This window comes from Lemur catta, chromosome 7, assembly GCF_020740605.2.
Source record: "Lemur catta isolate mLemCat1 chromosome 7, mLemCat1.pri, whole genome shotgun sequence".
Taxonomy (NCBI): domain Eukaryota; kingdom Metazoa; phylum Chordata; class Mammalia; order Primates; family Lemuridae; genus Lemur; species Lemur catta.
In genome coordinates, this window is record NC_059134.1 from 76,908,719 (window position 1) to 76,934,819 (window position 26,101).

Sequence of the window (26,101 nt, forward strand, 5' to 3'; positions counted from 1 at the left end):
TCAATTCTGTAGTACTTAGTCATATTGCCATACATTAATAACCCCATTAATTATTATTAATTAAAATGTCTGATAACTCAGGTTTTTTCAAAAACATGTCTATTCTCTAAGACCTTGTTTCAGGTCTTCAAGGTAAGAGAACTTTTAATGAATAGACTCTGCATAACAGCATTCATTTGTTTTTAAAAACAGTTTTATTTCTAGATTTTGTTTTAATCCCCCTTAAACAGGCTCATAGAGGCTGATTTCCCATGAAGCTAATGTAGCTTAAATTCTGGACCCTTCCATTGCACAAACTCCTTTCAAGGTTTTGGGAAGGGTCCTATCAATGTGTTCACATGGTCTTGGATTTTTGCAATATTTGCGAAAGTAAAATTTAAAAAATTTAAGATTGCAATTTATTTCCATTCTGATATTCTTCAAAGGTGCTTCCTTTTGTACCTAATACTATTATTGTAGTAGAATTTTAGTGATCCTTAAAAAAAGGGAACTTGAGTTGAAGCTGTGTTTAATACAGATGTAATGAGATATACATATATAGTTCACATTCAGTTATGTTACTTTATACCATCTGAGGTGTGGAATGGTATATTCCTATCACCAACTGTACCAGCTTCCCAGATGTTGTTATATGGTGGTATAAGGTCAGTAATCTAATCAGGAATTGAGCGTGTTCTATACGCTCAGCAGCTGAAATAGCTGATAGTGGAAGAGAAACAAGGCTTGAAATATATACAACCAGAAAAATAGTATCTGAAAAAGAGATGCTTTCATATGACATCTCTTGATGGACATGTAAAATGTTGCAAAATTCAGAGAGGGCAATCTAGCGAAGTTTAAAGTAGGCATATAATATGATACAGAAATTCCACTTATTTTTTTTTTCTCTTCAAAACCTTGCAATGGATACAGATTTCACTAACAATAAAAGGCAAAGATTTCTAAATGTTCTGAAAGTTCTAAACTCTTTAGACCCTCTGACATTTTCTCCTCCTACAAGTCCTTTGCTCCCTACTTGGGCTATGTGGATCTCTTTGATATTCTTTCAACACATTATGTGTTCAAAGATATATTCTGTTTTCTCAGTTTATAGTCTTCTTTCCCATATATCTATCTGTTCAGCTAACTTCTTTACCTACCTTCGCCATTGTTTAAATCTTACTATCTCAATGAGGCTTACCTTGATTACTACATGTCAGTCTTTTATGTTTCTTTCAGTGATTTATGTCAATAGTCTAGAATACACTTCAACAAATAGTTATTGAATTAATAGAAGCATTAGGTACAAAAATGTTTTCCCTGTTTGCTTAGCAATAGTACATATGTATAGAAACATTCTAAATGTCCATTAGTATAAGCCATTGTTATATACATTCTAAGAAATATTATGCAAAGTTTAAATAAATGTGGGACATTTATACATTCTCATATAAAATCATACCAGAGACACGTGACTAAGTGACTAAAGCAAGTTTTAGAATCAGTAAGATATGATTTTTTAAAATTTTGTTTTTAATTGATACATAATTGTACAATAATATATACTAATAATACACAAATGACATGGGACACAGTGTGATGTTTTGATATTGTGTACATTGTATAATGATAAAAAGAATGGTATTTAGCATATCTATAACTTCAAACATTTATTATTTCTTTGTAGTGAGAAGATTCAGAATTCTTTTAGTTATTTGAATATACACACCATAATATCCTTGACTGTCACTCTACTGTGCTATAGGACACCAAAACTTATTCCTCCTAACTGTAATTTTGTATTTGTTAACTTAATTGTATGAAGAGATGGGAGTATCTGCATTTAAACTTTGTATGGTATCTAACAAAAGCTTTCTAAAGATCTACTCCAAATTAATCATAGTCATTACCTTTAGGAAGGGAAGTGAAGGAGAATGTATGCATCATTTGTGATATTTTCAACAAGGATACAATGATGTGTGATTTTTTAGTGCTAAAATAAAAATAAAATGAGTGATTTGATAAGTTTAGAGGAAAGCCAAATCTCTTTAAGCTAAGATAGCATTTGAGTAGAAACTTAAAATATGCATAAACTTTTTAAAAAGCCAGAGAGATGGATAAAGAATGGGAGAATACGGTATTTGAGATAGGATACATTAGAATATATGTTCAGATTTATTGGTTACTAGGGAAGTGGCATATGTACAGGTTCAACAGCAGAAGATCCTTTTGGGACTGTGAAAAGCTCAGATCCGGGAAAGACAGGTTGTGGCCCAATTATAGAAGACCTTGTACACGAGGCTAAGGATTTGATATTTTAGTTTGAGTGAATGAAAAGCTATGGGAGGGTGATGTTGGAATAGGAAAGTATCTTACCAAAAGTGATGTTTATAGAAAATCAATTAACCCTTTTGGACAGAACAAGATAGTAAGAAGATATTATTTTACCTTTTCCAACTAGAATAGGTAGTTATAATCTATCAACAAATCTCTGATAGGAATGAGTATCTCTGAAATCATTGAATCACCACACAAGCAGGAATGATATTTTACTTTAAAACCATTAAACAGAATATCTGTCCATTTGTTTATTTTTCTTGTTTATACTTTGTCAAATAATGTTAATATAAGATTCTATCATTACAATAGAGATTTACCAACCATAATGTTTGGGAGTCACCCCAATCACCCATATAAGCAAACACCGATGCTTTAAAAAATTGTCTCTTTCATCCCTGCCAAATTTAATTTTATTTTTTCTTTACTAAATAATAATATATTCATCCATTTTTTCAATCAGATATTTAAGAAAAATTATTGTGTACCTGCTATGAGACATTGACTATAGCAGGGGCTTGGATTAAAATTATAAAAGTAAAATAAAAATGTTTAACTCTGAAATCCAGTAAGGAAGATAGAAAACTTGACAATAAATGAAAAAAAAATCAGTTTTGATAATTTTTTTGAACTATAGAAGACCAAAAACTAAGAAAAGAAAGTAAATACATATTGTAAGAATTTCTGTAAGCAACATTAACAAAATCTTGAGAAAGAAAATAGGAGATGCTAATTTGTAGATGATCTCTTTGATATGACAATATAGATACTGCTGATCTAAAATATTTAAGAGAAATAACTATGCATAGATGGAGAAAAAAATTTGCAGATATACAAACAGTAGTGAAAAGGCCTTGACTCAAATAAAGAGCTGTTGCCTTGAGTTCTTTGAAGATTAATGTGTCTGGAGTTTTAAGAGCTAGAAGTGTATGAATAAAATGTGAGATTAGGCAAAGGCCAATGATAAATGTTTGTTAAAGTCATGGAAAGATTTTGAATTTTATTTTAAGTGGATTGTGATGCCACCTTAACCCGTGAATTTGGGGAAAAAATTTTCAGATTTGCATTTTAAGAAAAATTATCTAGGCTACTTGTGAAAAATTGATTGAAGGGATAGACATTAGTATAATCGAAGGAACCAGTTAGGAAGTTATGGCTACATCTCCTGTGAAGTAGAGTATAAGCAGGTAAGCTAAGAGATATATACATATTTGAAATAAATTTTGGTATTAAAATTGACAGAGATTATTAATGGATTGAATATTAAAGGTAGAAAAAGGAAGATAACAGATATGATTGTCTTTTGGTTGAAAATTGGAAGGGTTATTTTACTGATGGGGAAAACAAGGGAAACACATAAAAGTTTTATTTGGGAGATGATAAATTTACGCTATAGATGGAAATATGAAGGAAGATGAATATATAGATATGGAGATCAGAAGAATAACCTTCACTGGAGATACATATTTGGCATTTATCAGACTAGAGATGATATATCATAGGATTGAATGATTCTATTAAGGAAGAGAGCAGGGTTGACAAGAAGAGTTTTGAGCACTGAAAGACTGTAACACACAGAGTTTCTTTGAGTAGAAGCCAACATCAACAACAAAAGATGCTAGGACCTGCCAGTGAGGGAGAAGGGATGTGTCAGACATAATATTACATTCTAAATTTGTTCTTGTGATTCCCTTGTGATTCCCTTTCCCAAGAAAGCTCTTTTTTGGGACTGTTTTATAGCTATTTTCCTAACCCTTTTAGGTCTTTGCTCAAGTATCAACGTCTTAGTGATACTTTCCCAGACCACCTACTTTAAAATCAACCACACTCAGTATTGACACTCCCTGCACCTTTCTCTTTCAGCTTTAGTTTGCTGTCTAGCACTTACCAAAATTTAACATATGTAATTTACTCAGTTGCTTATAACCTGTCTCCCATCATAAGAATACATGGCCTAAGAAAGAAAGGATTGTATTTATTTAAAAATAAAGACAACAACAACAACAAAACCTGCTATATCTCCAGAACTTAAAAACAGTGCTAGACAAATTGGTTATGTTTATAATTTTATTTTCCTGAAACTGAATGAAGCAATTTTACTGGACTGGCAGATACTGATGCAAGATTAAAATGGTTTTATGAAAGAATGAAAGCTGAGGAAATGAAGATTGTGTAATAAGTTATTCGGGGAAAATTTTGTCATTAAAACCAGTGAAGGCATTAGCTTTGACAGGAGTAAGAAAATATCTTCATTGTACAATAAGAGAATATATATATATATATATATATATATATATATAAGAGAGAGAGAGAGAGAGAGAGAGAGAGAGAGAGAGAGAGAGAGAGAGATGGTATATGAATGTAGGGGTATAGATTTGAATTAACATGAGGCATTTTCTCTATGTCTTTAATTTCCTCAATGAAGTCTTCAACCTGCTGTGAGTAAAGCAAGAAAGCAAGAGTTAGGTTTGTGAGAAAAGAGAAGAAATAGATCAAATTTACTAGCCATTCCAGGGGATAATATTTAAAAGGGAAATGTGGTATGCTGGCCAAGAGGTGTGGATTTCCAGTGTGAATTTTGCCATTTCAGATTTAAAGTGAGAAGACTCAGTCCATGTCAATATCACCAATTACTTTATGCTGTTTAGGCATAAAGAGAAGCTAATGACTGTTCAACTGGATGGGTTTTGACAGTGAAATGGGGCAAACTGAGATGGATGTTAATAATGTGTGTGTGTGTGTGTGTGTGTGTACCCACATATAGACATATATACACTAAAGCATGGAATCTATGTTGGACAAGGAAGCAGATGTAGACAGAAGATTTCTGAGAGTCATGGAAAAAGTGATGAGGATGAAGAATGATGACTCATTATAAGGTCAAAGAATTGTGGCAGTGGGAATAATAGAATACGTGATTTTCAAGTACACATGCTAAGTATGTTTCCTTTATTATTATAAACCAATCCCTTAAAACCTTATCTAACTGTCCACCATCACTTTCTATAAGATTCTATAAGATTTCTATAAGATTCTTAGGAATATCCCTCCTATTCATTTCTGAACAGTGAATCCCATGGCTTACAGTGAATCCCATGAACCTGAGAGTATCCTGGTAAAGCAACCAATAATTACTAAGCACATCTAAAAACCCATGCATGTATTATAGGGGGTCTGGTGGATTCTCATTTTTAAAATTTATTCTCAGAGATGTAGCAGTGTAATACAGAAGTCAAAGAGAAAGCAACATGGATTTTGGGAGGGAAACTTCAAGCCTGAATAGCCTGATTTTAGAAGGCTTTATTCAGAACAATGATGACGAAAACTCCTAAAATAGACATAGTATGGCAGTTTTCAGACTTCATCATGTTTGAAGAAAGAATGATTCACCAAATGTTTTAATGTTTCCAATTGTAAAGCAAATTCCCTTGCAAATAGCTGCATAAATTTTAGGTATATGCTTAAGTAAATTGAGTTATTGAAAAAAGAATGACTTGACATTTTATAACCAATATAAAAATTTCATAACAATAAAAATAAATCTTAATTTTAGCTAAATTACCTAACACACAAGCAATACACACACAGTCTCACCCACTCATACACTCTCTCAGGAGCACTGGATTACCAGGGAATGCTCTTTTTTGGAGTCTTTAGAAGGGAAAGGGAGAGCATATGAACCAAACATGATATGGTCATTGTAGGACAATCACAGACCTAAACTTACATTTAACTATGCTTTGCTAAGAAACAGCACAATAATCCACGCAATATTGATCATTTTTCTCTTTTCTTTGAATTAACAATATTTCTACCCTAGATACCAGTTTTTCTCTCAAGTATTAAAAACATAATCCAAATTATTATTTTCACAAGTATCTGGACAATGTTCTTATACAAACTGTTAAATAAATAAACAAACACGCAGGATGATGAATGAGTATCATGCTTTAACTGTTTTTTTTTTCTTTTATGGAATTAATTAGTTTGCACTTATATTATTTTCATTAGAGTCAGGAATATCTCTCAATGAGTTGAATGCATATGCATAAGAGAGAATTTAAAGTCTAAGTGCTCAGTGGTATTATTATTACTATGGTTGCATAACCATAGGTTCAAATTCATACATATTTGTGTAAATTTGAAAAACTAACATTTCAAATAACTACATTTCCAAAATAGATATTATTATACAAAATTTTAGCCCATTGAGTTTCCAACTGACGTGAATAGGGGGGCATAAGGGATCTTCTAATTCTATGCAAACTTTCTAAACAAAATTATTAAATCTGCCTATGCAGTAATACAGATGTGACTTATCTGTAACCACAGAATCTCTACAAATATTTTAACCTCCCAAACTGTTAGGCAGAGGATATATTACCCACATAATTTGATTACCACAAATTCTGTGGGCTCATATGTTTATAGAATTGGCAGCCATGTCTCTCTGTCTGTCTACAAACATGCATTCACATATATGTACACATTTACTCGAACCATAAACCGTGAGAGTGAAAGCTTTCACTCTATATACAAGACATTTTTGGGTTTATTAAATTCCTTTCCTCCTTGAAAGAGCACAGCAGATTTAGTAAGAAAAATTTTCAGCTGAGCTCTAATTCCAAGGAAAGTAAAGATTTTAAAACTTTACCTTCCTACTTTTGTTCTATTTTAGATTTTTCATATTTAGAGCAAGTTGTTCTTGCCCTTTTAAAAAATCATGAAAGAAAAGAAGTAGAAAGAGACAAAAAAGAAGGAAATATGAAAGAGTCTATAGTGAGACATTCCAAAATCACCTTTCATTTTCCTTTAATATTTTTCAAACTTGATCATTATTTGGTAGGAAACAAAATGAATCCAGACTTGAAGACTAACGGGCAAGTTATGAAATTTATTAAATCACAGACTTGGGTATAGTTATATAAGAAGAACTGAGACTGGGTGAGTTAAATATTTTGTTTAAATATCTACTGAAATTAGATATTTTTCTGTATATTTATTGAGGTACATTAATAATGAAGAAAACAGCTGTGCCTATTGGAAACCATTTGAAGTAGCAATTTGGTGACAGAAGATGGTATGTGAATTCCCGAGGCTTCAGAACAAAAAGTTGGGCACAGAAACAGAATAATTGCAATTACAGTTGTTGCAAATGACCTCCACCAGTGGGGAACGCTGCCCACTGCCACTACTCACCTTGATTCATTAGCATTTCCTACAGCACCTGGACCACTAAAAAGTGATGTTTTTACATTTTCCAACTTGGCTATTAATTAAATCTGTGATAGACATGCCCATATTTCAAATGACAATGACATATGCAAACTTTGGAAATATGACAAACTGGTTACTCAGGATTCTAGCAATGAAAAATATGTGCTCATGATGCTTAAAAAAGGTGTCCTAAAGCTACTCCTTGTCCATTTAGAAAGCTCTGAGTGACAACTTAAACCAAGGTTTGTAACCCCCCAGGGTGAGACCACCTCCCAGGGCAGTGGAAAAATTTTTGCTGTGAGCCATGTGGTGACTTGTACTTGATGCTTCTTTCCTAGATCAAGGAAGGAATAAAAATTACCTCCACATTGATGTCACTGTTTTATAATCTGCTTTTATGAAGAAGATTACGATGAAGATGTTAATTACCACTTTTTCTAATATTTTGCCAAGGTTGAGGGGGAATAAAAATGTTAAAACTGTGTAATATTTATTGAATGCTGGGAACTTGTTACTTACATTGTTATAACAGAAATTTCAGCTATGTGAGAGTTGACAAGACTTCTCTTCATGACTTCTGTATGTATTTTTGCAAACTTTTTTGAGTCTTTGTCCCATCCCCTGGGAAGAGGAAAATCTAGTGTCTATCTTTCTTTAGTAACAACAAAATTTTCTGAGGTCTTCTGTCTGTGCTAAGAGTGTTTGTTATGATTCCTTATTTCTACCAAATGCTGCATGCTGTTCTTTTCTCCATTCTCCCCCTGGTTGCCTTCTCTCTGCTCTCTAATATCTCTTGTATAGTGATCCCAGATTAGAGGGCAGCCCAGTTTTCTTTTAATGCCTTCCAAGGTACAACTGACACAAGACAATTCCTGGAAATTGTGGATAATGATGAGGGTGGGGCACCAGGCACAGCTCCAAAACCTGTGCAAAATTCAACACTTTATAAGCCAGCCTTATTTTTGAAAGTCTCTATCTAAACCTGCTCATAGATATTTCCCATGTATCAAGTTTCTTTTCCTTAATACATACTTTTCCCACCATTTGGTGAGTAATATCTTTCTCTGCTTAGATATCTTCACTTCTTCTTCTTTTTCTCTCCCTACCATAGTAACTCCTTCAGGGAACCTCTTTCTTCTCCTTCTGGATTTCTTAAAAACAAATAAGCCATTTATTTGTTTAACATTGTGCTCTAAAGCCCATCTTTATACATTCAAATAGTCAATCAAAACATTTTGCTAAAAAAAAATGAAACAAAATGGAGAGAGAGAGGAAAGAAGAAAAAAAAATGCAGCTACTTACTCATTCTCCTCCTCCATCTCCTATCTTTTACGAAAGTGTTTATAACAACAGACATTCGAGAAAGGCGATAATATCTCTAATTTTAAACATGAAAATGAGGCTTTCATATGTTAATTATGGGGCCTAAATTACAGAGATAGTAAGTAGCAGAACTTATATACAGATCCAGTCTGTAAAGCCAGAGCTCTATGTTTGCACGTGTGTGTGTGTGTGTTTATATAACATTTTAGGGCAAACTCTGTATCAAATATACCATGCAGGACCACCAGTTTTAAAGATGTCAGATGGAAAACACAGAAGAGCTTAATGGCTGTCAAATGTTAGATGAAGAACTAAAACATTTTTTGAGTGGGCATTAGTGTTCTTCAGAGAAACCGAACCAATAGGAAATCTATCTATCTATCTATCTATCTATATATATCTTCTCCTACACTCAGACTTTGGTGCTCCTTGTTCTCTTGCCTTTGGTTTCAGACTAAATGACACCACTGGCTTTCCAGCTTGTACTTGATAGATTGTGGGGATTCTCAGAAGACAGTGAATTTCTGCGTTTTTGTTTTATCAGAGATCTTAATGAATCGGACGATATCCACCAACACTGGTAAAGGTAGACTTTCTTTACTCAGTTTGCTGATTCAAATGCTACTCTCTTCCAGAAACACCTTGCAAACACACTCAATAATAGTGTTTTACCAGCTGTCTGGGCATCCCTTAGCTCAATTAAATCTACACCCAAAATTAACCACCACATAGGATGACCAGGATTTATATCTGTTTTCTATATTGGTTAAATTTCCTTATTTGTTACATTTTCTATAATATTTTTACCCCATATTTCTAACAAATGCCTCTTGCATATCACCATTGTCAATGCAGCCCTGAAAAGCAGGCAGGTTAATCTTGGTTCTAGTCACCTTCTGTTGGTAGACTCTATGTGCTGAGGATTATACCAGGCACAGGAAATGTGGTACAAAGGTAAAACACACACTTAGAGACCCACTTCTTGTAGGCCTGTAAGAATCACCTGAAAAGCTTGTTAAGATGGTTTTCTGGGTTCTTCCCCACCACAAGAGATTATGATTCAGAAGCTTTAAATGCGATTCAAGAATTTGCATTTTTGCCAAGTTCCCAGACAATGATGGTATTGTGGGAACTCAGAGCATACGATGAATAGCCCTGCTTTAGCTGATGTTCTTTGTAATAATTAGGATGAGTTCTGATGTAATTACCTGAAAGCCTGACAGAGAAATAAAAATAAAAACCACTTAATATCACACAACAAAAAGTCAGCATGTTGGAGCATTTAGAGCAGGTCTGCAGCCCAAATATGTCATTAAGCACAAATGCTGTTTTTATACTTGAAATCACCCATCTCCATCAAGCTTACTTCTCATTTATCTTAGGAATTGGTGTGTCATGTTTCCAAAATGACTGTCATATCTCTAGAAGTCAAGAGGGAAGGGAAGCAGATTATCAGGGCAGTAAAATATTCTCATCTGTATTTGTGACAGAGAAAAAAAAATCCTAGGAGACTTCTTCCTATGTCTCATTGACTGGATTTATCACACGACATGGCTACCCCTTGCTGCAATGGAAGCTGAGAAATTGTATATGGGGCATTTGCAACCAGTAGTATATACAGGTTCTATTAGTAAGAGAAGAGAGAAGGAAATGGCTAGTGGCTAAGCAACCAACTATTATATATGTTACACATTCTGGAAGGATAAAAAGAGGAATTTACTCAGTTAACTTGGGTCTAAACATTATTTTCAAGAACATAATAGTGCATACAATGGTATAGAATTATAAAATAGTAAAGAGTGTTTGGGAAATGTAATAAAATGTATTTTGACTTGAATACAGAGTATATGGAAGGAAGTTTTCAGGGAGAATGTGAAGAAAGAGGAAAGCATAACAGTATCTGCATTTTATAATTATCAACCTATGAGGAATTCCATTTCAATTTTTTTAGGAATCATTAAGAGAACTCTTTCTACGTATAAGCCTTGTTTGCTAATGGGATCCCAATAAATAATAAATATTTGATACAGTTTATAGCTCTACTGATAAAAAAGTATGGACACAAGCTTTCGTTGCACCTTCATTCTTTCTGCAAGTGTCACCATTTTGGCATTTGCTGGCCTCAAAAGCAGTTAGAAGGTAGAATTGCAGTGATAATTTAGTCAGGTGGTTCTTTCTGTTCACCAGCAGTGAGTTTATGGAGCCCAGCCTATGGATTAAAAAAATGCAGTGCTGTCAGCCTCTTTTAGGTGCTGGTTTATTAGATCTTTGGAACATAAGAAATTTAAGTACACATGAGCCAGGATTCAATCCTCTTGTTTTATGCTCCTACTTTGGAAAGTTATGGAAATGTACTCCTCTGGTGAGATCCTTTTCATCTGGCCCAAGTTAACAGTGATTATTCTTTGCGGGAATCAGACCCATTTAACATTTCTATAGGCCCCTGTCAGTGTCTTGAGGAGTGAAAGTGAAAATCAGTGGAGTGAAGTTTCTGAATCACTGTGAAGTCCTCAAAGGAAAAGATTTCTATAAATGAAAGGTGGTGATTTTATCATTTTAAAAATGCCTTTAGAGGTGTCCCCTGTAGAATCAGAGATTATCATACAGGTTTCATTGCTTTTTGCCCGTGTTTTAGAGTTGCTGACTAGATACAATTTGCAGAATGGCAGGATCTGAAACCACTCAGCATAAGAGGCTGGCAAAATCGATATAACTGCTATCAGTTATCAAGCAGAAGATTCATTTCACAAATCAAACAGAGTGCAAAGGCATGGATTCCTCCACTCCTAGTGACATTTGTTTCTGTATAAATACAAGAAGTTAATAAAAAACTAACACACTGATTGTGTATTGGACGGACTATTTCTCTCTGTGATTAATGGTATCACATTCTATGCCAATGCCATAGCAAACCGTTCTGAAATTTGCTACTTCTTTCTGAAAGTAGCCTAGCTGTCCTTTCTCCATAATGGATTTCTTTAATCCCAGCAAATTTGTGCTACTTGAAATTATCTATTAAGAGTGTTATCAATATACATCACAACCCACCCCCTTGCCACTACTGAACTTAGTGTAGGTCTTTAGCATAAATTTATGTCATTTTATTGCAATTATGTGTTTACATCTGTTATAATTTAAATGATTTAAACTAAAATATCCATGAAGGTATTTTAGCCATTTCTGATATTCAGGTATAAGTCAAAAGCTAGTTTAAAAACAAAAAAGACAACACTATTGTGCTTAATCAGCTTGAATGAAAAAGAAATACTAACATTTATGGAGGCAGGGGACAAAGTAGCTCCACAATCTTTAAGAGCAAACTATAATTCCAAGTATACCTAAATATCTGGTGGGAAATTTGTTAGCATCTTACACGTTGATCATTAAGTAGCATTCATTATATTCCAGTGGGAGCAGCAGTAAGGGAAACGTTTCTACTCTGTGACTATGTAAACAATGTAGGACCTAATGGAATTGGGATCTCTTCTTGAACACACTGTCTCTGCTTGACACAAACTTCTAGACTCACCACAACTATGAGCATCTTTCTAAATCTACCATTGACAAGATATCTGTAAACATTTTTATCCCTCTAGGCTTAAGTCATCACAGACTCCAAGATATTATTATCTGAAGATGATTTAGAAAAAAACCAAAGTAGCTAAAGATCCTAAATGACTCTTTCTTCCTAGAGCAAGGATTCTTTATACTGAGACTAAGGCTTGTTAACAAGTGTCTGCATTGTCATAAGGGTGTCCATTTCCTATAGCAGATTCCTGTGCCATGTAAAATTTTATGTATAATTTTGTAAATGTGTAAGTATATGGAAATTTTTATGGGGAGAGTGTTTATTATTTCATAAAAATATCTAAGAGGCTGGTAACTCCAAAGTTTAATAACCACTACTTGTGAGTTATCATAGTGCAGAGAAGAATTCAAATTATAAAGTCACAATGTAAGGCAAAATTCAAGCAAATTTTCCCTTTAAATTTTCCTGTATCTTCCATGCAGATAGAATATTTCTCTCAATCTAATTTAGTCTAATAGAGATAGTTTTTTTTTCTTTTTTTTCATCTTTGGTTTTAAAAGATTATTTCTTGGATAGAGCAACAAATAAATTCAATGTCTTGTGTTTAGAACTTTTCTGTTGTCATTGGGATGGAGGTGGTTGTTGTAGCTGTGATTTTTTAAGTCGGACACAGAATGGCATAATGTTTACATGATAATAGACATCATGTCTCCCATCTCACACTTCCTCCAAGGCATATGCTTTTTTTTTTTTTTTTTTTTTTTTTTTTTTTTTAGTTTTATTACACCAATAGTAGCCACTATGGAAAACAGCATGGAGCTTTCCCATAAACTAAAAATAAATATCTTTATGACCAGAGGTAGTTTCATTGCATGAAGTAAAGTGCCCACTGTTCCTTCCCACAGAAACTGGGAGATAGGGGTGCTATCTTCCTTTGCAATTATATTTCATAAGATGGGTCCTAGGTCAGTGAGAAAGACAATCCTGGATCTTAAAGCTGGCAAGAGGTTTATTTAGCTTTTTATAAAGATTTACATACATTTCAAAGACACAGGGAAACAACATAAAAATTTTCTAAAGTAAATTCTTTAAGAAAGAAGGAGGGGGGTCTCTTCCTTTTTTTCATAGGAAAAAACAAATCTCTTATTTTTAATTTTTATTTACCCTTATACTAAAAAAAGCAATTTTCATACTTTTTTTTAATTTGTGAAATTTAATTTAACCTTTCATTTCACAGATGTGAAAAGTGATGTCCAGAGTGTTACAATGATTTTTTTTCCTAATGCCTGATTAGCTAGTTAGTGACAAAATCTGGAACTCAAATTTTGATTTTTGAATTTTATATCTAATTAATATGCTAAACTATGGATCGACACAGTGTTATTTTTCTATTCTTTCTACTTTTAAAAAAATGTTTCCCATGTTTTTAATCCAGAATGCATTGCTCTAATAAGAATTTCTTTTTTCAGTATAGACATCAGGGAAGTCGTGCAGTGTCTACATTTCTGTGAATAGTGATTATGGGAATGGCGATGTCTCAGTCAATATATTTTTCTTGGTGGTGTTCATTTTTAAAAATCTTGGGATTTCTTTTTGTTTTATTTCAGGATATTACAGGGGTACAAATATTTAGGTTACATATATTGCTTTTGCCCCACCCAAGTCAGAACTATAAGCATCCCCATGCCCCACACAGCACCCATTTGGTGTGTATATACCCATCCCCTCTTCTCCACTCCCACCTGCCCGACACATGATGAATGTTACTACTATATGTGCACATAAGTGTTGATCAGTTAATACCAATTTGGTGGTGAGTGCATGTGGTGCTTGTTTTTCCATTCTTGTGATATTTCACTTAGTAGATGGGCTCCAGCTCTATCCAGGATAATACAAGAGATGCTAGATCACCACTGTTTTTTATGGCTGAGTAGCACTCCATGGTATACATATACCACAAGGGATTTCTTCTTTATTTCTTATTTAAAACTTTTAACTTGATTTTTAAATATGTTTACACACACGTAATTTTGTATAAAAGCAGCATGATTTCTTTTTTTCTTTTCCTTGTTTGTTTGCCCTTCTCTCTCATAAATTCCCTCTCTCTGCAATCCTCTTCTACTTCTTGTTAAATCATTCCCTTTCAGATTTCTCTCCTTACTAACACAATCTGATATAGTCACACACATACACAAACACATATTTTTACATTCACTGGACCTTATTCATTATGGATAGTTTTATATAAATGAATCACCTTTTTGATTCTTTCTACTCTTGCTCAAATGTACCTCATGGAAATCCTTCCAAGTCATCTGGCATACTCTATTTGATACATAATTTAATCTTACAATAATATACCACATCATGTTATCGAAGAATACCAGAGCAGGACAGCAGTTAAAGCAATAAAATAATATAGCATGCAGGAATTATTGCAATAAGGGAAAAGAGACCTACCTCAGTATAGAACTGATCTAAATTCTCAATACAGTATCTATAATTGGGGATTCATAGCCAGGGAGCAGGATGGGAGTTACTGTATATAAAATTACTAGGAGAAACATCAGGGCTAAGTGGGGATTCTGGCTAAAATGACTTGATAGGATTCTTGCTGTAGGTAGGCCGGGGTGATCATATATCTTTTGGGTGACGGTGGGGAATGACAAATTTGATCAGGTATCAAGGGTGATCAAATATTGAGAGTGGGGTTATGGCTAAATAGACTTAGCAAAATTCTTGTTATAACTGAGCAATTCAGGCCATGGATGAATGCCATTGTCAAGGCATGGTTGAGAAGAGGGCTTAGAGGAAGCTGATGATGTTTATTAGGCATTTGCCACATATAAGCAAAGGCAATATATATAACCTAATACAAGGTTTAATCAATGACAGTCTGTATGAAACATAATTTATTCAGACCTCTTATTTTGTTTCCAAAATATTTGTCTGTGGTTAATACTGATTTAAACTTGTTTTATTGAAGACTGCAACTACTATGGATAGATTCCTAGGTATAGGGTTGGTGGGAGAAGGGTTATATATTTTTTCTTTAAAGCTATCTTGGCAAAAGGACCCCAAAACTGCAATCTTTGACAGTGTATGAGTTTGAGAGTGTATGAGAGACCCCTCCTTCCCTAGTAAAGACTTTACATAGGGACACAACTAATTCTACCACACATCTTGAGTGTCTTTGAGAGATTCTTAGTTTTCAGTGGCCTTGAATGAAAAAATATGAAGATATCCTTGTGGTCACATTGAATGCTGAGTCTGAAACAAAGAAATGTTGGGTCTGGAAAAGAATAGTTTTAGATAGCACACATGTCACTTGACAAAATATTCCATGGCTTTTGTGCCAAGAGTCACAGAAATTTTATAGTTGTCATGATTTGCCACTTTCTTAATAGCAGCATGTTATTGAAAGTTATTCATTAGAGTGGTCCATTTCCTTTGCCTGTGGTGTAAAAGACACATTGTACAGGTATTGCTTTTTAGCAAGAACTAAGTGGGATGCTCCTTGGGTGCTGCTGCTATTCAGACTGTCTCTAAGTAATTTGATTCTTTTAAAGCAAAGTAATTGGAAGGTAGGGGAAAGAAAATTCCCATAAAGGAACTTTTGTAGTCTTATTAACTTTTACTCTAATCCGTTAGCAGCAACCCCTCCCTAAATGGTATCTGTGTCAGGATTTTTAGCAGTAATGATTGCAGTTCACTTACTTGTTATGGATATGAGGTAACTGAAGGTTTGGTTCAATAAGCAGGGAATACAGTTGTTACATTAGAACTGCTATGCCACACTCACAGTATCTTGCTATCACTGTAATCAATTAATGCCAAAAAATGATTTTATAATAAAATTATAGATGTATCTAAAAAAAAGAAAATTATTCACTATTCTGTGACTCAATTTCTTCAGCTGTAAAATAGGGCTAATGCTAGTGCTTATCTCATGGAGTTGTTTTAAAGATTGAATGAGTTGATATGCATATAACTATCTTACATATAATACATTGTCAGTACATATTATCTACCATTATGATTTACTATGGTCACTTAAGATAATTTTTGAGATTTGTTTATTGTTAAGGAGAAACAAACTGGTGTATACAGTTTGTAAAATTGGAAGAAAATGAAAATTGCCTTGCCATTTGTTATTTGACTTTGCCAGTGAGACTGAATGGAAACCTGGGGCATTGATAACTATCTAATTACTGGCTGATTACTATTCATCAGTGAAATTCTCAAGACCAGCAAGAAATACTGTGGTTCTTAGCAGTGGGTCATTCCAATTTCCTTTTAGTAAGAAGAATGTGAAGAGTGCTAGAGACCTACATTTAACATAGAAAAAAAAGCAAAGAATTGTAATAGAAGCCTATTCTAGATGAGATGCATTTATTAATCATCACAAAGGCCATTGGTAGACCTAGTTCCTTTATAATTCTGCAGAATGACTGTAAATTCATCATATTTCTCAGCAACATAACTTACAGATAATATTTTAATTTATGACCTATTATGTGTCCAAAGCTTTACATAAGTTACTCCATTTAACACATAAAATTGTGAGTTAGGTCACAGTTACATTTTACAGACAAAGAACCTGAAGCTGAGAGCACTTGAGCCATTTTCCTACAAGTTCAAACTTGAACTTCTCAACCCATCTTTCAATAAAAATGCTGTTCTTCCTATGACTTTCTTCCCAGTGAAGGGCTGTCTCCAACTGTTGCTTAAGCCAGAAACATGGCCTCATTATTAGCCAGCTCTCTCCTGCCTTTTCCTCACAACACACACAGACAAAGGCATTTAAAAACAACAAATCAACCAACACAGATACAATATCCTATTGATTCCATTTTGTATGCTTTGCTGAAATCAATTCAAGTTTCCCTGTCCCAGCTACTTCTGATTTCATTAGGCTGCCATGATCTTTTGCCTGGGCTATTGCAATGGTAACTTCCTTAACAGTCTCTCTTCTCCAGGTTTTCCCTGCTCCAGTTCATTCCTAAGTTTTTAGCTAATTTTAGCAACTTTTTCCAAAATATAAATCTGACCTTGTCATTCATTGCTTAAAACGTTTCAATTACTTCTCTTCATTCTCAAAACAACGCTCAACCTTCGAAGCATCACTTAAGAGGCTTGCATGGTTTTTGCTCATACTTACTACATCCTCACTTCAGCAGCAAATTTCTTACTTCCCAGTTAGGACTCCAAACCTCATGACATTTATTCACTTTTTAAAAATTCAATAAGTTTATTTTTATTAGTATTTATATATCCTTTCCCCTTTCATATGGCTACTTTCTATTTATCTTTCAGAGCACATCCTATATATTTTATGTTTCCTTTCCTAGGAAATCTTCCCTGGATTAACGGCTCTCCTATGTGCTCCAATTAATCACTTCAACGTTCCCCCAGTTACAGTTTTAGGTTGCACTGGCAATTTGTCTGTTTTTTCATCCCACCCCCTACCCCCAACCTGCCAAACACACATATACACACGCACACACACACTTCTTGCTTTTTCTTTCTTTTAATAAGAAAGACCTTAAGGTAGTAACTTAATCTCTCCGAATTCATTTTTTTTTCCTTTACATTTGGAAATTATCCTGTCTTACCTTCCTGCAAAAACCATAAGAGAAAAATGGAAAAAATGTGTCTATATATGTATGACACTGAGATAATTAAATCTTTTTTTCATGGTCCTTGTTAACAAGTCTGTTGTAAGTTCACTATAAATACTATATTTATTGACTGATTATTATAGAGATTTTGCTTTTCCCAATATCTTTTTAACACCAATAGGGATTCTTAGCCACATTCAGAAGGGGCTGCCATTTCAATGGGCTGCCTTCTCTACAAACCAGGGAAGAAGCAAGACCCTTACCCCAAAGTTTGTTGTCCCCCAGTGTCAGAACCTGTCTATGTCTCTGAGATACATTGCTCCAAATCATATCCCTTGCTGTAAAATTTTAATGACTTTTAGGTAAAAATGTGATGTCAGGAAAAATATCTATTTTAAAAGAGGTACCTGATAAACTCCATTATATGTATAGACACTGTGCAGTATTGTCCTGGAACATCTCTTGAGCCAGGATAGCCCTCATTGGAAAATGACATCTATTTTCTAAAACTATATGTTTTTTGAATTTTTCCCTTTTATATGAAAGCATAACAATAAAAAATCCTAGTAATTGAAATTTTAATTAATCTAGATTTTACTGCAATTATGAGAGTTGATGATTATGACTGATGCTGAGTAGAAGCGTTTGGGGGGCTCTCATGCCTGTTCTTTCTGTGTTAGACAGGACTATGAAGAGCTAGAAAAGCAGCTGAAAGAAGTCTTTAAGGAGCGAAGCACCATCCTTCGTCAGCTGACAAAGACATCAAGAGAACTTGATGGAATTAAAGTCAACCTTCAGGTGAGATGAAAACTAATTTTCCTAGCAGTAAGAATGAGCAGTCACCTGATATTCCTCAGCATATTTCATGCATTTTAACAGTTTTGAATGCATTTCTGGACTTGACCATAGTAGTTATTACTTATTATTACACAAACTTTGAAAATAAGAGCTATTTGAGATGCAGTCTAGGAATCTGTGGTTTGCAAATATGAGAATGAGGAAGTCATGTGACTGGCAAAGCCATCAATTCCTCACAGCTTTGAAGATCAAATTGACTCATATGTTTTTGACATAAAATGACAAAATGTAATTATGACCAAGAGTTAAGTGAATATACGAATGGTGACTCTAAAAGAATTTTAAATTCCTCCCAGGGTAGCTCTGAAGATTCTTTAATAAACCTCATTACTGAAATGGGTGAATGGCTTAGAAAGGAGAGTGTCGTCTATAAAAATGTATTATGGTGAAATTGAAATCAAAAAACCAAAAATGGGGTCTACATCTGATAAGAAAACTTTCTGAAATATTTGAAAATATATTTTAATATTTGATTTAACATTGTATTTATTGAGTATCTACTTATGCTAAAAGCTTTGCAAGTATTATATGATTTAATTCTCATAATATTTATAGGGTAGTACTATTACTGTGTTTTCTTGTTACACATGAGAAATCATGCTTAGAGAAGATAAGCTATTTTTTATATCTAACAAAAGGATCCAGAGTTTAAATGCAGACAATCTGGCTGTGGAGCCTATTAGTTATTGAGCTGAACTGTGTGTCTGAACCATGTGGGATCGAGTTACCACTGTCTACACTCTTAGCTTTTTAATCTCGTGAGGATGATGAAGATGATGGTGTCCATAGCCACTAAGGCTTATTGAATATGGTCAAGGTCCGGTGTTAGGTACTTTTTTTCTACAATTTTTATATAATTTTCACACAAACACTATGATATAGTTAGTATTAGTCTCATTTTGTAGGTGAGAAAACAGACTTACAGAAATATTAAGAAACTAATAGCATGCATATGGGGGTAGAGCATTTGAACCCAGCATACAAGCTCTTGTTCCAGAGGTTATGTTACATCTGGAGAAGATGGAAATAAAAGAAAAAAGTATCCACAACTCGGTAGGACACAGACACAGACAGCAGGATGATAACAGTGCAGGAATAGTAGTACTGTGATGAAAGTGTGCACAGAACATTAGGAAAACAGTCACTAGGATAAAAGGGGGTACAAACTGATTTCCATAGAAGCCAATGCCAGAGCTGCACTTTATCATTAAGAGGAAATTCACCAGGTAAGTAAGACTAGGAAGAATATTCATGATACCTGCACCTTCTCAGAGACATGGAACACCTGACACATCGAGAATACTGCAAGTATATCATGATATGTCCAGAAGTGGTCACTGTTTAAAATATTCCCAAGACACTCAGTCTCTTTATACCTAAAGTCAATACATATAATTATAGTCTGGAAAACTGCTTAATAAAAAGATATAATTTCATGGAATAACATTTGTTGACAGGATAACAATTATAACACTAAATGTAGTTGCAATTTTTAAAATGCCTCTGTTTATTTTGTGCTGGCCATCGTGCAAGACTTTTTTCATATTTATCATATTAAATCCTCTTAATAACCTCTCCACAAAATTAATATTATATTGTCTGCATTATAAAATTAGGAAACAAGGCTCAAATAAGCCCCAGGAATTGCCCAAAGTCATACATATAAAAAATCATGATTCCAGGTTTCAAATTTAGAGTGAATAATTATATAGCCCATTGTGCAGTTTTCGTTTCAAATGGAACTTCATGAAGACAGGAGTTTTGAAAGTCTTATTTATTTTTGTAACCACAGCACCTGGATGGGATGATAATATAAGGTAATTAATAAATATGTTAGCTAATTGGTAGATATGTTAGTCTTTGGTATCCTTAAAGGAACTAAGATTATTTTCAAAAAATTACAACCCACTTCCCCAGATATTGCTGAGGAAATTATAAGGAAGTACACTCCGGCTTTTCTAATTGGATGTGCCTTGCTCACCCACATCTCCTTATCTATACTTTTCATTTCTGTATCTCAGTTTTGTCCTTTTTGTGTGTGCTATTTCTTGAGTACAGTTCCCTGAATTTTTAATCGTTTCCTTCTGAATACCCAGAGTATACAAGATGGTCAATAAATGAATAAGCGTATTTTTATTTATTGCCCTTTTGCCAGTGCTTTCATACCTCTATTATCCCCTTTGAGTTTTCTAATAACTCTCTGAAATAAGATCTTCAGAATTTTCATCTCTGTTATTCTGATAAGGAAGTCAAAGGCTGATTTTTGTGACGTGCCTGATGTCATATGACCATGATACACTTTGAACTGTAAATCCCAAGAATAATGACGTTTTCCCTCATTTTAATTCCTCTTCCTGCTTTCTTTATATATATGTGAAGCTGCTCTTTCCAAATAAACAGAACACTGTGGATTAGCTGCTTCAGTGGTAACCTCAGCTAGCCATTGTAGGAAAGAGTTTGTCTTGTGAAGTTCATTCTACGACATCCCTAATATAGTACTTATCATACTGTATCAAAATTGTTTTCAATACTAGATTGAAAAATCTGTGAAGGTAGTCACAATGACTTTGCATAGGTCTTTGCATAATTTATGATGGATATTTGTTAAATAAATATTAAGTAAACAAAGCATTTGCCCTTCTTGCTATTACCAATTCCCTACCGGTCACAGCTGTTCTTCTGCAAACAACATTATTGTCCCTTAGTTTCAACTTTTAATGTCAAGAATGACAGGTTACCCTATTAAATAGTTTATTGGATATAAATAAGAAAGTTATTAGAGGAGGCTTAATGGGACAGATTCTTTTATGAGAAAAAGCTCAACGGGCTTTTCTTCTATAATTCATGGTCTCTGAATCCTGAATTTGCCAGAGTATATAAATACTAATGACTAAAGTGGCACATACATATTTTTTTCTTAACACTTTGTCTTTAAATACCAGTTACAATTTTACATGGCCCTATTTTTTTGAGTATTCTAATGCATTACTCATAAATAAGAAATAGATAAGACCAACCAGGTACATGTCTTTTAACTGGTTTAATCTTTAATTGTGTTATTTCTCGGCTTATGCAGGGAGGCTTTCAATCTTCCCCAGTACTTGTAGAATCTATGGCAGAGCTGGTTTAACATGCCCGCAGAGAATACAATAAAACTTCAAAGGAAGAAAAAAAGATATATTTTATATTCACTTATCAAGAAATTTAGATATTTAGAGAATAGTTTCTTCTCCATCTAACCCCTAAAAGCTCAGACTGCACTCAATCCCCTTTCACTCACTGGTAGTATATGTACTAACTGGTGTCGTAAATTCCTGTGTGCATCTTAGAGCTGTGAGGGCTATCACGCCTCATTTTCAAATACCTGTTCCAGGGCACAGGGGCAGTCATGCATTGTACCATGGAACCAAAAGTAAAGCAAGCCTCAATTTCTCACTTGAATTTAACTTTCTTTTTTCCACATTTCTTATCAGTCTTTAAAAAGTGATGAGCAGTCCTCCAAAACTGATGTTCAGAAGCTTCTGGAATTAGGACAGAAACAAAGGTAAGACTGTGCTTTTCTTTCCTTTCTTTTTCTTTTTCTTTTTTTTTTAGTTCTTTTTGCCATAGTGTCAAACTACATTTAGAAACTTCACTAGAATCCCTTTATTTTAAATGCATGAACTTATTTCTCTTCTTATGCACATTTAAATGCACCTGTGATTCACTAGGGAATCTTGTTCCAATGCAGATTCTTATACAGTAGATATGGGTTGCGGCTTGGGATTCTGCATTTCTAGCAAGTTCCTTGGTGATGCTGATGTTCTTTGTCTGCAGATCACAATTTAAGTGTTAAAGGTCTTTAATGCTTTATTACTAAGATAGATACTAAGTCCATCTACCAATAAACATATGCAGTAATACTGACCTCAGTGGACCACATTTAACAGAATCAAAACATGTTTATGATAACAATGGTCAGGTGGTAAAGAATAAGATAATCTTTTTGACAATATAAGTAGAATTAGGACCATTTTATTAGTCTTGGTTTGTTTATTTTTGAGGGAAATATTAATATATTATGAGATAGATCTCTATGAATTATAAAAAGCCATATGATTTTGAAATTGCTTCTCTGAGCAAAACAAAAATAAAAAAATAAAAAATAAAAAGAAACCCAAAACACAAAACTAGGTATTTCAAGGCAGAAACAAGCTCACATTTGTTATGCATACTTAGAGAATCTTCTGGATGCTTTATATTTATTTTCTTGTTTCATTCTCACAGCTACATTGTAAAGTAGATATTATTTCCATTTATAGATAGGAAATTGTTGTTCAAAGTGCCTAAGTGGATTGCTGAGAGTCATGTTAATTGGGATTTGAATTTAAACTCCTCTGTGTCTTACCCAAAAGCCACAGCCTTCCATGTTGTCTCACTTTCTAAAACAAAAAACTGCTAGAAAGATGCTGTATAGAGTAAACTCTAAGTTCCTTCTCATCAGCCTGTTATCTCTTCCACTGACCTTGGCTCTTGATCCGGAAGCCTATCATTGACATGCATTTGAATTGAGGCAATGGCACCTGTTAGAAATATAAAATTGAGTCTTGCATTGACACTGTTTTATTATTTACAATAATATTATTTATTGAATGTGAAATTCTCTTCAAAGTCTAATATTAAAAAGTGCTTGAATAAAATATTGAGCTGAGAATGTTTCCAAAACTACTTCAATTTAAATGGTTTTATTAGTTTGAAATAAATCACCTCTTAAAACATGTTTGCTTAATATTATGCAAGTATTTGTGGCTCGAGGTAGTGATGGAGAATTGTAAATAATCTTTTGAGTAGTAATAATGAACTACTATTCAGCCATAACAAAGAAGGAAATCCTGTCATTTGTGACAACATGGATCAACCCGGAGGATGTTATGTTAAGGGAAATAAGTCAGGCATCAAAAGACAAATACTGCATGATCTCACTCATATGTGGGAGCTAAAAATGTTGCTCTCATAGACTTGAAGAGTAGAATAGTGATTACTAGGGGCTGTGGTAATTGAAGAGGTGGTTAGAAAGCTGTTGGTCAAGCATACTAAGTTTCATTAGATAAGAGAAATAAGTTCAGCTCTTTTGTACAACATGGTGATTACAGTTAGCAATAAATTATATTCTTGAAAAAATAAAAAATAAAATAAAATAAGAAATAACTGGTCAAAAAAGACCAAGAAACACCAAAAATCATTATTTCATGTAGAGTATTTCAGGTTGGGATAATATTAGAACAGGAGAATATTAGAAAAATAGAAAAAATAGAAATGATCTTTTCATGATGTATGTGCATTACCAGTGAGAGGTTGCAGTGACTTAAGAAGGCAGAGTGGGTCTGGGAAGATTAGAAAATAAATCTTTATGCAAAGACTGGTGTCAAAAATCAAAACTCTTAAAGGTTGTCCCAGACTGGATTTCAGCGGTAAGCAATAGAGAATCCATTTGAGGTAGTTCCACAGGAGATAATAAAATTAAAGAAATATTTTAGCAGAATTATTTTGCCAACCCTGTTCCAGGTAGAAAGAAAAAGTTAGGCCAGGGTGAGAAAAAATGGCTTAGTGACAAGAACAGAGAGATATCAACAGTGAATACCATGGAATGAAAAAGCAATGAAGTCAGCTTCTCTTTGTCATGGGAGGAACACACATAAGAAGACAGGCTTATGCATGATGGGGATAAGGAAAAGTCTATTCCCTTAGTTTGCTGATGTTCTCTTAAATTATCTATGGCTGTATTATCTGACAGACAAAATACCCAGGAAAATCTGAAAAAAAAATTGAGTAGGTTTATTAAGAATCTTTAGATCATCATGTACACAGTTGGTAGTGTGTAAACATTACCAGATGATGGAACAAGTTTTTCAATGAAAGGATGAAATGGAACATATATTTTGGTATTGCAATTTCAAAGTTTTATCCAAAATTAGAAAAGTGATTTAAAATGCATAAATTTATTATGTATACAACTAAACTCAGAATGAAAACTCAATCAATTCTAACAATTGGTAACTTCTTAAAAAGGATATAACATTTGATATATTAGTTTTTGCTGTTTACATAAAAGGGGAAATATTGAAATCATGGTTACATAACTGAAGAATACTGAGTATCTCATTTCCAATTTTAGATATATTAATAAATAGTGAAGGAAAAATATCACTTTTGGATATAAAAATATTAATTTATTGCAAATTTAGACATTTTATCTGAGTATGAAAGAGTGCAGTGTATTGTACATTTTGTTTGGCTGTAGGCCCAGCTCACAATTGTTACCTTCTCCTCCGGATCGCTTGTCCCCAGATCCTTGCCATCTGGCCTTTACTTGGAGTAGTGACCGGTAGAAGCCTTGCTTCTTTTATGTGTCTGTGAAACCACTGACCACAGTTAATTGGTTCAAAGGTAGACACCAAAACAAAATTGGATAAGTTAGAATTTCTCTCTTGGAATTATAAGGAGGAGGCTATTGATCAGTCTCTCCGTGTGGTTGGAACTAGACTTCAAATAAACTCAGAGGATATGGGGTGACCATACACAACTACGTGGAGAGAAAATCAGAGTTTCTTTCTGCCAAGAGAGACAGAGAAAAAGGTGTGCACATGTGCTTGAGAGAGAGAGAGAAAGACAGTGTGTTGACTTTTGAGTATTAAATTTTCAGAAATACTTAGACAGTCTAGATACTATTCACAGGAGAGTCTCCAGGTGGATGGAGAGATTTTAAACTACACTGTGTCAGGACTGAGACTATGAAACCACAAAAAGGAGACAAGGTGATAGGACAGCACCCTGAAATATGTGAAAGGTTATCCTGAGAGTAAAAGAAATATATTTCATTCTTTACAATGGTTGGTGGTTGGAGATTCCTGTAAGCTAATTTTAAACTCAGTATACTAAAGACTTTTACAATAATGTTCTCTGACAACTAAAAGAATGCCTGGAATAGTGTCAAGTTCTCCATCTGTGATGTTATGAAAATATAAGATAATAACTACTTGAAAGAAATGCCTTCCTGTAGAGTGATTTGGGTGAGCGTGTTTTGATATTTATAATGTGAGATGGAGGAAGTGTGAAATAACTGCCCTTTAAGATTCCTTGTAACAAAATTTTATGCTAAAGTATTTCAACATCTGAGCATTCTATCACAGGTATCCCTGGAGACATAGATTCTTTACAATTAAAGCTTCGGATTAGCACCAAACAGAGCCCTAGAGTG

At 33.9% G+C, this 26,101-nt stretch overlaps 1 protein-coding gene across 1 annotated transcript in view; it reads left to right on the forward strand.

Annotated features, from left to right (window-relative positions):
* The window catches only part of LUZP2 (leucine zipper protein 2), a 384,944-nt gene that overhangs the window by 158,877 nt on the left and 199,966 nt on the right, over window positions 1-26,101 (forward strand). The window contains exons 2-3 of the mRNA XM_045556578.1: window positions 18,687-18,804; window positions 22,338-22,408. Coding sequence (XP_045412534.1) covers window positions 18,687-18,804; window positions 22,338-22,408 — 189 coding nt within the window. The remainder of the gene's footprint in view (window positions 1-18,686; window positions 18,805-22,337; window positions 22,409-26,101) is intronic.